General features: G+C 49.4%; 2 protein-coding genes across 2 annotated transcripts; both read right to left on the reverse strand.

Annotated features, from left to right (window-relative positions):
* Window positions 1-878: 878 nt before the first annotated feature.
* Window positions 879-3,326, reverse strand: LOC122375437 (C-type lectin domain family 4 member M-like). The gene is made up of 3 exons (XM_043354822.1): window positions 3,312-3,326; window positions 2,824-2,974; window positions 879-1,309 (listed from the first exon to the last, which is right to left on the reverse strand). The coding sequence occupies exons 1-3, from the start codon at window positions 3,324-3,326 to the stop codon at window positions 879-881; spliced, it is 597 nt and encodes a 198-aa protein (XP_043210757.1).
* A 3,866-nt stretch (window positions 3,327-7,192) lies between these two features.
* On the reverse strand, window positions 7,193-11,566 carry LOC122375438 (hornerin-like). The gene is made up of 2 exons (XM_043354823.1): window positions 11,094-11,566; window positions 7,193-10,202 (listed from the first exon to the last, which is right to left on the reverse strand). Exons 1-2 carry the CDS (start codon window positions 11,310-11,312, stop codon window positions 7,908-7,910), a joined length of 2,514 nt encoding a protein of 837 aa, XP_043210758.1. The 5' UTR covers window positions 11,313-11,566; the 3' UTR covers window positions 7,193-7,907.
* Between the last annotated feature and the right edge of the window lie 3,106 nt (window positions 11,567-14,672).

Consider the following 14,672-nt stretch of genomic DNA (forward strand, 5'->3'; position numbering starts at 1 on the left):
AAGTAGGATGCAAAACTAGTCTGTACCCCCGACATTTAGCGTTGAGAATCATTTGACGAGGGGCTAGTCAATATTTTTTACAGTGTATAGTTCACTTTAACATGGGGGTTTTAACTGGAATATGTTTTGTAGCTTGAGCTGAGACTAGCACATATTGGAAGCTTTTACGGCCCAACGATCACCCTAGACGAAGATATTTCATTTCTCGTTCCGAAAAGATTGCCTTGCTCAGGAATGCAGCTACGTCATCGTTAGCCTATCAGCATGCTGCTTTTAGAGCCAATGGGTTTGTACTACGCAATATGGTTGGTCAACGCGTAATAAGTGTCTTCGTCAAACAATATTTGACATATCATATAATTCTTCCAATATTTAGATATGGATAGATAAGGATAAGGATAGATTAGATACGGTCTTTTTCATAAAAAGATGTTGTTTTCTTGGCTGATCATTTTGAGCATACAAAATTCCTAAATCCATTGCAAAAACGAATTTCGGGAAAGTGAACTATTCCCTTTAACCCGCGCAACGACGGGGGGCCTGAGGTTTTTTCGTAAATAGTGGGAAACCACGGCGCGAAATTTGGCATCAATATTTCTCCATCAATTTTACACATTGCGTGCAAGTTTAAACCTTCTTCCTTTCAAGGTTAAGTCACCAGGACACTTCAAATGACCCGACCTCAATCCCTTTTTTATTGCAGATTTGCCGCTGCGTCAGATGACGGAGTTCTTTAGAAGTTGTATGATATAACGATGTCTTTAGAAGCTACAATTTGTATTTTGTATATCTCGGAATTTCAAACCAGCGCCTTTCTGGAAAATAACTTAGGAGTGATGACACTATCTCATGAGCAGCTAAGGCTTCCAAGATCTGCTTCACTGGCAGCCGTGCTGATAACAGGCTAGCAGCTGACAGAATGGGCGATGCTGCGCATGCGCTGGCACATCATGCCAGCCGTTAGCTGGCCACTCAACAGCCAGAAGCCCATAATCCTGATCGTTGAGGTTGTTGGGCTGTCCGTTGGCCCAGTAGGGACTCGAGGACGACACGGTGCCACAGCCGTCGGCGCCGACGAACTGGCCCTCGGTGACGACGTCGGTGATGCCCAGCCAGAGATTAGTTCCTAGGGTGGCGTCCATGGCGCACTGGTTCTCCTCGTTGGAGCGGGGCACGGCCAGGTGGGCGCCCAGCGCGGCGCACTGGCTCTCCGCCTCGGTGTAGTTGACTTTGTGGTCCAGTCGCTTCAGACAGCGGCCGGCACAGCGGCTGAAGCCGGCCGGACAGGCGCACCGGTCCGATACAACACCTGACAAATATAGATAACTCAATATCAGCCATAGCATAGACATTATTAGACGCGCCTTAAAAAAAAAACACACACACACAAAACAATAGATACATACTCTATAAATTTACACAGACAAAATTGTTGCAACTCGGATTTTAACGACGCTGATTAACCCTCGCCCGTATTGGTGTTTTGCCAGCCGCGAACGCACAAGAAGGAAGGGGGGGGGGGGGGGTCCGTTGGACCCGCCTTGCCGTTTCACCCCTGATCGACTGAGCTAGAGTTTCGCGGAAAAAACGAGCGTGCTGCACGTGACAAGAGGAAGCCGGTGATACAATATTTTAAGGTCCTAGGTCATTGTTTGACCTTCCAGGTCAGGGCCATGACCCAAAAGACGGGAAAATCGGGACCTGTTATAACGTCTTAACCCACGCCCTGATGGGGTCTGCCGAGCAACGCGCCCTGATGGGGGGGGGGGGCATTTTGCCCCCGGCCCCCTAAGATCTCTAGAACCATGCAACATAGCGACAAGCAGCAGACGGTGTTGGATAGCCCTAACCCGCACGTGGTGGTGGTGGGCGGCTATTTTTTGCCCCCACCCTCCAGACTTTTCCATATATCTCTAGAACCGCTGTGTCAATCGTCACCAAACTTTCAGTGCCCTCCTGGACATCAATTCTATACATTGTGATCAAACATTGTTCTAAAAGCTATGATAGGTTGGCTGCAAATGACGTCAGAGTGACGTCATGTTCTGCCGTTTTCGTCAAAAACAAAGGTTTCGCGGGAAGCGCTGTCAAGCCTATAGGTTTAAAGATACAAAAAAGCGTTTAAAACTTAAGGTGCAGAATTACCTACCAGGGCTGCTAATACGCTACCTCAAAATTGTGATTTTTTATTTTGCCCCCCAAAAATAAAATAGTTGTATATGATAGCCAAAAAATCCAAAAGGCTTCCGAAAAAAAACGGAATAAATGTGAAAGTCTCAACCGACTTCTATTCACATACCAAATCTTATATCGATACCTCTTTGTTTGGCCAACTTATAGGCGAAAAAAAAACTTCAAAATTGATGACGTCAAATCTTCAAACTCAATTATTAGCAATTTTAGATCACGTAGCGCAAAACCAAGACCACCATTAGACTAGCCGTGACGAGCTGCATCGAATAAATATCCATTTAATGCAAAAATATCGACTTTGAAATAAGATCTAATTTCTGTTCAAACAAGAGGTGTCAAATCAATACAGCCGAAGGTACTGAAAGTTTCGTGTGGAAACGTCAAGTGGTTTAGATGATATTGCACATTTTGGAAAACTGGAAGGATGACTGCTTTGAGCCCCCTCCCCCCCCCACACACACACACTTTCAATCATCTGCGGGTTAAGTGCGAGGGTTGGACGCGAACGGCGAAGTGCACCTGCTTATCTTCCAAATAACAGCCCAGTTGATTCACATTGACGGGCCCGACAATCCTGCCCTGTCACTCTAGTATAAAAACCTGTTAACCCATAGTCGCTAGTTTTCTCACCAGGACACGTATCACGAGCCATGTAGCGTTCAGTGGTATGTTGAGAGCTGACAACGGCCGGACCGCGGCAGTCGCCAGAGAACAGCCGGCACGTGCCGTCATCGGGCCCGTAGATGAAGCCGGTGCACTCTCCTGATGACAGGGCTTCACACTGAAGCGCACATAAAAATCTAGAATCGGCAGAGAGTATCTGTACAGCCGGACCGTGGAGGGACACCGGGTCCAGCCAGCGGTACCGGACCGCGGCTGTTGACGTCACCAGGAGCAGCAGCAGTACCGCTCCCGGCCGGGCCATGGCTGCAAGTGGCTCATTGCAAAGTGGTGCCCTTCGAATAGCGTTGATACCATGCTTTGACTACGTGCCGTTCGTTTAGATGCTGTTGTATAATAGATTGCTGAGTATGGCACTGGAGGGCAATTTAGTGATTTATTCTCATTCACTAAACGAAACACTAAATCAGATCACTTGAAAGTGCAAGGCAACTGACTTTGTCATGTTGCATTGTATCTGTCCGTTCCTACGGCGTACCCATTAACATAGCAACACCCCCTGAATCAGTACAGCCGCATCAGTACAGTACAATCAGTACAGTAATCAGTACAGTCCTGCTCGAAGGCTATTCTCACGACAGGTAGTCGTTGGTTGCTAAGGAGGACGTCGTGCATATCGAGCACCAACAAAGCAGTGCAGTTGAATGACTGCACTTAGCCGGTAATGACAATGGTCAGCGGACTGGGCGAGCATATTACTTGATCATATGATTCAAACATAGCACTTCAGCAATATAGACCCAGGGCACTAAAGAGTCTATAGACCCTGATTTCAATGACTTAGGCATTATGAAGCCAACGATTCCATGACCACTTAAACTATCAACCATTGAAAGGTGGAATGAACTAATGAGTATCGTGCACACCGTAATTTTCATCGTTGAATCGCTACTTTATATAACATGCATAAGACTCTGCATAGCATACAATAGCTAAACCTCCAATGCACCTTCGTTATCAGCTCTTCTTATCGTTATCTATAGAATCCGTTTGTAAAGGTGTCTGGGACGCAAGGTAGGGTTTTGGGCCCAAAACGTTCCAAAATAGATGTTTTCACATTCACTCCGCACAGTCGATGTAACTTAATATATTAGTCTTATTAGAACTATACGTAGGTTTATTACGCAGGCTATTTCCGTGATTTTTTCCTTGATTTTCTTACCACGCTGTCACGATCAGTGTTGCCTCTATTATAAAACAAGTCATGGATGTGGGTTAAGATGTAGTTCAGATCCTTACCCAAAGGCCCCACTGTGGGATGCTCCAGGGTGTGTCGCGTCGTGCCCGCTCCCTCTCCGTGTGTGACCCGGGTGACCTGTGGGCGCCGTGACCTGTGACCTCAGCGGATAGTGGAGCGTTCGGGTCACCGGGCGTGACCGATAGCGGTCTGGGACACAGGCGCCCTGGGGGATGTGGGTGCCAGTAAGTACTGCCTTTCTCCTGCAAAAAGGAAAAATGTTGGTTTTTACATAAAAAATGTACTATTTTTTTATATTTTATGACAGCTACGGTAAAAATACCATCTACTTAACCTTCCAGGTGGGGGGGGGCATTTCTTACCCCCCCCCCCTCAGCCTGTTCAATATATCTCCAGAACCGCTACGACGATCGTCACCAAACATTCAGTACCCTGCAGGGCATCAATTTCACACACTGGGAGGCGGGAGCATTTTTTTTTCCAAATGTTATCATAGGTTGGCAGCATATACCGTCAGAGTGACGTCATTTTCCGCCATTGGTCTATTTTTAGCAGCCATTTGACGTTCCCGTCTGTGACGCCGAAGTTTACCGTGCAGGGTCTAGAAAAATCGACCCTGTGACGTCATCAAAGGGGCTTTGTCCAAATGTTTTACCTCAGAAGATGTCAAATTGATGGAAAAAAGGTAATGAAAGTTTCGCTCTCCTATCCCTAAGCGTTCGGGAGCTATCGCAAATATCTGCAGGGGGGGGGGGGGGCGAAAAACGCCCCCCGGGCCCGCGAGGGTTAAGGCTGAAACAGACTCTTTCTGCGTTCAGGAAATCGCATGCGAGAGCCAATTCAAATACATTATAATTTTCCCGCATCAATTGCATCCGGGAGGTGCGTACGATTGATGCGAGCGTGCTTCCATGTATTTGAATAGGCTCTCGCATGCAATTTCCTGACTGCGGAAAGAGTTTGTTTCAGGCATGAGACTCGCCGTGACGAGCGGCATCGAATCGATACCGGTTTAATGAAAAATATCAACTTTGAACTTTTACCTTTTATGAGCTAGCATTGACCTGACCTCCACCAGTCCAGGAACTGAAGTGACCTAAACCGTTCCTGATGGTCTTATAACCAACACCATTGAATCGGAAATGAAAAATTGACAATAAACTTGCATCGAACAACCCTAGTACCTATAATTGGGTTCATGTGCTGATCCTTGGTGACCTGCCCTGTGACCTGCCCTGGTATTATCAGTGACCACTAATAGCAACATATGAGCTTGGTAGTTTCGGTGATACGGGGGGGGGGCCGGGGGGGGGGGGCAAAAATACCCCTCCCCTCCATCGCGCGGAAAGTGGCCGGGAGGTCCACCGCCTGCCGGGTTCAAATATTCGGCATTATTGTTTTGATAATTTACGGAGGCTCTAGCCTAGCTCGCTGCAAATCGCACAACGCACTGCACAACTCATGGCCATGAATTGAGCTGGTGGAACTGATTTATCCCCGCCAGGTTTCTACCGCTGCCCGTTAGGAGCTCGGTGGCGCGTGCGGCTCGTCTAGGCGAGAGGTGGGAGCCGTTAGCGGGCGATCATTTCACCGGCGTATCGCCGTATCGCCCGGCTGGGCGATATTCGACCGTCAGTATATCGTCGAGCTGCGCTGTGGGACTGTCAGCTCTGTCAGTAAATATGTCATCATATGGGACAGTGTAGTCGCTAGTAAAAGCCACTGACTCCATAGATGTGTACTGGGATGTCTACGCCTCCCCTATAGTGTTTAAAAAGTGGTTTTTATAGGCCTTTGTTAACCGTAATAACACTAACCCTCGCCGGACCTATTGGTTTTCTATATACGCGGCGGCCGAGGGGGGACGGGTACGACCCCCCTCGCCGTTTCTCCCCTGGTGGAGCTAGCGCGTCGCGGAAAAAACGAGCGTGTGCGCCGTTACGAGGCGCAGAGATTGATACCCGATTTTAAGGTCCTAGGTCAACCGGTGACCTCTGAGGTCAGGTCAAGTGCCTCAAGGTACGGCTCAGTTTTTGGTGAATAACTTCGCAAAAAACGGTCGCAGAGCCGCGATTTTGGCAGCATCGTGTTTGCCCCGCCAAGGCGCGTCGAATGCTATAGGTTTTTGTTTGGGTGAGGTCAACTTGGGGTGTTGACCTCAGGTCACGGTCAGGTCAGCACCCCCAGGTCACGAAATCAGTCGAAGTAGGTCATGTTGTATATCATTCGATTTGGCATGTCTTTCTGAGTCCGTTGGTGGCTTTCTCGGCTCGCTAGCTCAATTTGATCGGGAGTTATTGACGAAAAACTAATATGACCCTAATGACGTCATAAATGACGTTACGCAAGGTCAACATTGCAAAAGTGATGCATCTACCCTTGCAAGGAGTGCACCAAATCACGATTCTATGTGCTTGATATAGTTGGAGATCGTTTCCGGCGCCAGAATAGCAGTTTTCATTTTTGCCCATTGACTTATAATGGTGAGGTCACGAAAATGACCTGACCCCATATGACCTTTAGGAAAAATCCGAGATATACAAGTTGTGACACTAGTAATGGATATTAGATTCTGCAAGTTTCATTTCACTGTGAAAGCTACTCTGGCAGTGATGGCGTTGCGAAGTTGCGACATCTGAAGACCGTGCAGAGGTTCACTTATGACGTCATAGGTCAGTGACCTGACCTGACTCGAAAATGCGGTTGGTGTCGAAAGATTTGGCTTTAATCAAAGGTCAGGTATGCCAAGTTTCAGCTCTCTATCGCCAGCGTGTTCGGAACTATCGCGAAAAAACCCTATGGGGGCGGCACCCGCCCCCCCCCCCCCTTCGGCCGGCGAGGGCTAATTTGCCTTGGATAACCAAGACAAAAGGTCTGGTTTGAGCCTGGGAAGCTGTTCCACGGTGCAGAGGGGAGTTACTCTGATGAGGTCTGCCCTTAGTCCGTAACCATCGTTCGAATGCCTGGGCGGTGACGGCGGTCCGTAGCAGCGGAATGACTTCCGCAATTCACCGGGTGACGATCTTTGCAGGGACCATTGATGCACATTCACCAACAGACTGTGGCTGCATATACATTACATGCATGGTATATGTGGCTAGAATGTGCGAAACATGAACATTGCTGAGAAGCTAAGAATGTATTTCTTGTGATCTGGAGAAGACAAAGGTTTATCAATCGATGCATCTGCAAAAAAAAAAAAAACGGCGCAAAACATTTTGCAACGTTACATTTGTGTTATACAAGTACAGGAGTTCGATAACATATAGGGATTTTTGTATTGACTATTGAACATCGAACAGCTTTCGTCGCTATACGGCGGGGCTAGCAGCTGAAAGCGGTTCTATATACTCTCATTAACGGCGACTACAGAATACAAAAAAAAAAATGATGAAAGATGTAAATGGTCGTCCTATTTCTACCATCATTTCTGATGATGTGTAGGCTTGTGAGGTCTAGATAGTGGGAACATCGAGCATGTTATCTGGCGCTATGCCTATCATAAGCACATCTACTTTTCACGGAACTACATTGCCCTTCTTCAAGCAGATTGAACGTAAGCCAAATAAGTTACAACTTACAAGGGATCCTATATAAAAACTTCTTCACAACGCTCATACAGGGATTTCGACAGTCTCATGACACATCAAACCCGGTAATTCTACAAAGCAGCGCTTGCCCATCACACGTTTCACCCACTCTCAATCTCCTGACTGCCCCTCGGAACAGCTACTCCACGTTCTGTCTCTGTCGCTCCCACACACAGGTTCAGAGACATGCGCTGCTCATACCGTAGGTTCAGAGGCTTCTTTGACCTAAGAAAACCGAACAGAACTTAAGAGGCTACTGCAACGATGTCCACTGGCGACGACGCCTCTGCAGTGACGTCTAGTGGCGACGCCGCCTGTGCAACAACATCCACCGCCGAAGAAGCTTCAGCTACTGGAGAAGAAGTTTCAGCTACTGGAGAAGAAGCCTCGGCGACTGTTTCTACTACCTCAGAAGCGGCCGGCTGCTGTTCGTCCTCCGTCCCAGACACCGTTCCGTCAGCACGGCGGTACGGCCGTGCGCCGTACCCGCCGTACCGGGCGTACTGGGCGTAGTCGTCATGGTAGACGGAACTGTACTCGGGACGTTTCAGGCCGTAGCCGCCGGCGTGGCCTGCGGGGACGTACTCCAGGGAGACGTACCCCGGCGTGCCATGGCCGGGCGAGACGTGGCTTGGCGTACCGTAGCCAGGCGGGACGTAGTCATGTGTGCCGTGGTCGTACTCGAGGTGATTGGGGTGGTGGGGGTCGAGCGGCTGGGTGATCTGGTAGAGTTGTACTCCGTGGAGGTGGTCCCGACCGGAGGAGTACCCTGCCTCGCCGGCGTACCCCGGTACGTGGGAGTGGCCAGTCGTGTACCCCGAGTTGTACCCGCTGCCAGTGTGGTACGGATGTACCCCGTACCTCAGTGTGTTGTCTCCGTGCCCACTGGGGTACGCAGGTCCCACGTACTGATGCTGGTCCGAGTGTACCACGGTACTGGAGTACGGCACGGTACGGTACCCGTGCACGTACACCGAGTACCTGTGAGGGTACCCTGCGTACCCCCGATGTCCACTGTGGTACGACTGGGCGTAGCCTGGGGCGTGCTTGGCGGCGCTGTGACCCAGAAGAGAATGCTCAGAGGCGCCGTACAATCCCACGCCGTGCTCTGGGCCGTGCTCCGGGTACGCCGCCAGGCCGTGCTCTCCGCTGTAGCCGGGTCGGGCCAGCGGGAACGCCCCGTGCCTCGGTGTCGGCGAGGTCGGCGGGGGTTTGTACGGCTTGGGCGTGTTGTATCCCTCGCGATGGTAGGACGTCGTGCGCTGAGGCTCGAACGCGACCTGTGCGCGCAGCTCGCGGTCGCTGCCGTGGCCGTCGTGCTGTCTCGGGCTGTCGGTGGTGTAGACGTCGCCGTTGTGCTCGTTGGAAACGCTGCTGGTGGAAAAGGAGAAGTCGGAGGAATAGGTCTCCCTATCGGTGAGAAGAGGGCGCTCGCGAACTGGCTGGAAGACGTGCGAGGGGTCGTAGCTTTGTGAAGAGGAGTGGGACTCACGCTGGGTGATGTCGCCAGATAAGAAGTCGTCTGGTTTTATTGAAGAAGTTTCGAAGTGGAATTCTCTGTGTTCGTTTTCGTGTCTCGGTTTATTGTGGAAATTATCAAAATCTTTGGATTCTTTCGGAGGTCCAAATTCCTGCAGAGAGTTTGTAAAATGATTTGTGGTCACATCGTTCTGTCCTGGAGACGATCCGAAACCGTTCTGCCCTGGACGAGAGTTCGAGTCTTCCCCATGTGATCGGGACGGTTCAAAGTTGAGCATGGCGCCGAACTTCGTCAAAGTTTTGTGCCCGTCCCCTGTGGCGAAAGAGTGACTTTGGCGCGGTCCGGAAGTTGTCCCCGAGTGTTTGTCGCCGTCAGAGCGGACTGGATCGCCTTCCACTCTGTACTCCTCGTAGAAAAATCCACCCGGCTCGAACCCACTCCTGTGATCACTTTCGTCGTCATGGAAACCATCACCAGATCTTCCCTCCAAAGGCCGATCAGGCCAGTCAGGCTCACTGAAGAAGCCAGCTGAATCATCAGAGTCACGGTGAACGGTGCTGGACGACTCTTCGAGATGTCTTACAGAACCGCCGGAAGACTTTTCAGAGCTTTCCTTTGGGTCATTTCTGTACCTCTTGGGGTGGTGTTTGAACCCGTATGCATTTTTACTCAGGCTGCTCACTGCGGCTGCTTTTAACGTTTCATAGTCCTGCCCAAGAGCCTTGCCTTCTTTGTTTGCGTCTTCGTGCTCTGTAGATATTTCATTTTGTCTGAATTCATCGACGAAACTCTCTTGAAAACCTCTAACTTCTGGCGACTTTGGCAGATTTTCTCCATGTTCTGGCGAATTTTCTCCATCAGTCACCACGGTCCGTATGATCGGCAAGTACGGCTTGGGGGTTCCGTATCCGGAGGTCCGACCGGATCCGTGTCCCGCCGGATCCCTCGCCAGGTATCCCACGGACTGACCGAGGAACTCCTGAAGGGTCCGTGGCTCCGGCCGACCGAACGGTCGTCCTCCGCTGGAGTCGGAGGAGAGCAACAGAAAGACGAACGCAGCCTGAAACAGATGACGGTCAGAGGCGGGTTAGAGATAGGTGAGTGGAACGTGAGACATGTGAGTGAAACAGGCGGAGTTTGAAGGAGAGTAGATATGGATCAAAGACGGAAAACAAACGGGGAAAATAGTAAACTGAATGGAAGGTTGATCGCACCGAACAATAGAATCAATGATATAGGTAGCTTCAGCTCACCACATTTGAGCACACGCTCTGCCGAACATTTGAACATTTAAGTTTGAACCTCCGCATCGATGTGATATGATCGGAGCGGGTAACCAACAGACATCTCGCGCAAATACTGTTGTAAAGCCTGTTGTGTTTTACCAACAAGCACATTTTCAGAACATGATGCCCTAAGTATGGTACCGTTATGACGCTAGGAACTGTTAAAATTGGCAAGTTGAATAAGATACTCACAGAGTTGTAATCGATTTTAACCGAGCGATTTTGATTGTGTCAAGCGCTTTTGCGAGGAACATAGCGGGTAGAAATATGTGAAAAATCATTTCTCTTTTCATTGAACTAAATAAAATTAAAGTCAGAAGTTATATTTAATACGGTGAGCTTTCGGCTACAGGCCTTCGTCAAACCAAGAAAATGACATAATACAAAATATTTGGTTTGTTTCATTTCCTTGGTTTGATGAAGGCTTAAGCCGAAAGCTCACCGTATTGAATAGAACTTTTGGCTTGATTTTATTTGTTCGTGGAAAATGTCAATGGTTTTTACATATTTACGAACGATTTCAAATTTGATCTCTTGAATTTTTATCATGCTAGAGTAGCATTGGTTATGTGAACGGTAAGAGTATCCGGTCAGTCACACCCATAACCGTAGCAGATATCTTGTAAAGAAAAATATTACCTAAAAAAATCCAAATAATATCTCACCAGGAGCGCGTGGATCCTCTTCTCAGCCGCCATCTCGCGGCCTCGACTCCCGTGCGAACTCTGACCCCTCGCCTGGCTCTGTGACCCGACCGACCCGAGGCACCTCCGCAGTCCGTGGGCTCTGATACCGCTCTGCCCTCGGGCTACCTCCCCTCCGTCACCTCTCCCGGGGGGAGGGGGGGGGGGGTGAGCGTCACCTCCCGCCCTCATCAGACCCATGGCGCGGCCGTCTCGCCGGCTGGGTTCACTTTCATCGAGACCGCGCGGCGCGCGATTCGCGCTGTTCGCGCGCGCGGGACCGGTTAGCGCCGGAACTACGCGTCACGGCCGCCCGTCACGGTCGCCCATCGTTGCAGCCAGGATGACCGTCTGTTGCGTCACCAGCGTCACGGAAAGGCGCGTCACGCGTCACAGTGAGACGGTCGTGACGCGACTGCGGCGGCCGCGGCGCGTGGCGCTCATTGTGGCGGTAACTGGCGGAAAATGGCGCCAATTCATGGAGAGGGGAGCCGGGGGCGAGGTTTATCAGGAGTTGAATGTGCTCCGGTTCAGGGAGTCTTTAGTTTGAGTAAATGAGAGCAGCATCCTTTGAACTCAGAGAAGAGTCATTGCGCCCCGTCCTGTTCACTGAGAGGAGAACCAGAGAAACCGTGCCCACAATGAAACAGGCTCTTCGTAAACTGACACGACAAAATGTCATCAAGAGTTGAGCATTATTGACAAGACAGTACAGATAGCTGCAGTGAGATCGGCTCCTGGCGGATCCAGGAGGGGTGAGAAATTTGGGGCAAATGCCCCCCCCCCCCGCCACCGCACCGCCCGAAATTGACGAAAACTTGCGGTTTTTCGATAATAAAACCAAGACTTAACAACTTGTATGAGTTTACCTTGAACATCCTTACTACGCGACGTCGAACTTCTGGCTGGACGGTCACCGGTGTGCGGCAAGAGTAGCTCCTAATCGTAATGAAGCAGGCTCCCATTCTGGGTGATCGTAAGCTCAGCCTGGTGGTCTGTCTCTGGGGACGGGAAAGACTAGTGTGGGTTACCAGAGGCCAACGTGGGTCCTGAAGCTGGCAATGGCCATCAGAGCTCGGCACCTGACGCTCATAAGCCATTAGAAACCGATGTGGTTCGCAAAAAATATAGGTATGCGTTCGTAATAAATTGCTACGATATGGCCAATGTTCAGGTCATTCGAGGGCATCAATTGTCCATTTCGCTCGATTATTCTCAGAAAATATTTGATTTCAACGTTTTAACTCTACCTTGCACGAACAGAGGAGCAGAAGCGCATACAAATAGGTATAAGTGATGGCTCCCTTATAGCCATAACGGGAGCAAGATTCTTGGATAAACGGGTCCAAAACTAAGGTTTCATTCTTTGCATGCTTATTGCTGTCTGGTGGGGCAATGTGAGGGGGTTATAAACTAATGCAGAGGCATATGGGTCGGATGGTCTACTATTTTTATTTAGTTAGTGTTAAAAAAGTTCATCGGGTTTCAGGGCTGTGATGAAAAATGAGTGGCCTAAATCCGGTGAAAAAAGGATTTGGGGTACCCTAGGTTTGGCTCCTTGAGTCTCTGCTTTCCCCCCCCCCCCAGTGAAGAACTCATAGACGAGGCCCTGAGGCTTCTACAGACCAAACCAATAGCGCTACGAGTGCCTTACCCACTACACACTACCATTGAAGTCTGGTGAATGTGTGTTCAGTCGATAATCTTTTATTCGGATTTCTTTAAAACACTCATTTCATTGAAAACATCCATAATGTATTGTGCAAGTTTTTGTGTGCAGCACTATATAGAGTTAAAAATTCGCAATAACTTGTGGTACACTCATAGTTCATTTACCGCGGATTTGCTTTGTCTGCATCAAATTGTCCACAGAGAAAATCGTGCTGAACTTCTGACATTGAGTTTGGGGTAAGACGGGCAACTATGAATCCAATGGGTCTGTAATGGTGAAAATATTGTTGTTGCTGTAGGAATAAAAGAAGCCTTTCTAATATGAATATGTTCGATTCCGATACTCACAGACATGTTAGCAATATTCCTTCGGTACAGTTTATTCTCGAATAATGAATGTGAAAAAACGGTTCTACATGGCTTCTGAACTAGGGCCTATATACGAGCATACGCCTTCTGAACGAATCTCGTATACTGCCATTTCCGAAGCACTTGAGACCAACGAGCGACTGTATCAATGCGGCTAATCTCGGGCAATTGTTGCGAGCTGTGCTGGTCGGTGAAAGAAGCTGGCCGTCTTGCCCTACCCATGTGACCGTCTTACCCCATGGGGTGGGGTAAGACGGGCTTTTGCAAGGTTTTGCAAAAATAGCTGCAATTTATTTGTTGAATCAGGTCTAAGTCTCATCTTCTGACAAATGGAAGTGGAATGTCTAAAAAAGGTTATCACTCATTTTCCCGTTTCTATGATGTTTCTAACCGGCCGAAAAATGGCTCCAAAGTTAAGGTGCCCGTCTTACCTCACTTTCCCGAAGGTAATGGGAGGTCGCAAAAATTTACCTAACCTGAGGTCACCGATATCAAACTTCTGAGACATGCATATTGTACCTACATAGTACATGCTATTGCTCTTATCAATCGCTGAAAGTTTCAAAGCAATCGGTCACTCGCTGTAGCTATGACAGACATTGAAACTTGTTATGAGGTAAGCTCACTTGAAGTGACCTAGTGACCTGACCTTGAATGACCTTGGTCTGAAATTTTCACCATATGTGTAGAATCGATGTATGATAAAGTGTGCCGCCAAAAAAACGGCGGCGCAGAAGACATTCGCGAAAAACCACATGGAGGGGGGCAGTTTCAACGCCCTAGCAGGGCGCGGGGGGAGGGGGTGACAAGCACGCTACCGCATAAGGCACACCTTAACCCATTATTAGAATAGTCGAAGTTAAATTAGACTAGTCGAAGTTTGATCTCAAAATTAGAGAAATTTCATCTTTACTTTGCTGTCCTGACCTAAGAAGTGAATGAAGTCATAGCTACATTATTTTTGACGTTCTTTCGAACGCAGCCTACGGCGTGTCGCTACGTGGCCCAGGGGCCGAGTTAGAAGAGGAGAGGAGGTGTTCACCCCCCTTCTCCCCCCCCCAGCAGGGCGCGGAAATCCAAAGGCCCCAGCGGGGCGCCGGGCCACCGACCGCCTGCCAGATCTGTCGGCTCCCTTTCCACGCCTCTGTCAGCCCCGCTCCAGTTGGCTGCCCTCGCGCTACTAATGCTCCGCAAACCGCTCCCGGTACCGCACAGCAGCCAGCGATATGACAACCGCCAATGACACCCTCCCCTCCCCTCCCCTCCCCACCGTAAGGATTGCCACACATTCCTTCGTGTCAGTTTCGCTCCAGTTTGCTGCGGGTTGTCCTTGGACATGAGATGTGCAGCAATGTGTTGAAACAGTGCAAAACATGCATTTGGGTTATACTGCCCAGCACACCGTCAAATTAACAATGATGACACCAGTGCAAGGATTGCACATTTACTCTTCACGCAAAATGCTTTAGATAACCCTCTGTACGTTCCAACACCTCTGAAAACTGGGCAGCATCAAACAAC

Source organism: Amphibalanus amphitrite, unplaced genomic scaffold (genome assembly GCF_019059575.1).
Source record: "Amphibalanus amphitrite isolate SeventyFive unplaced genomic scaffold, NRLGWU_Aamphi_draft 001839F_arrow, whole genome shotgun sequence".
NCBI classification, from domain to species: Eukaryota; Metazoa; Arthropoda; class Thecostraca; order Balanomorpha; family Balanidae; genus Amphibalanus; species Amphibalanus amphitrite.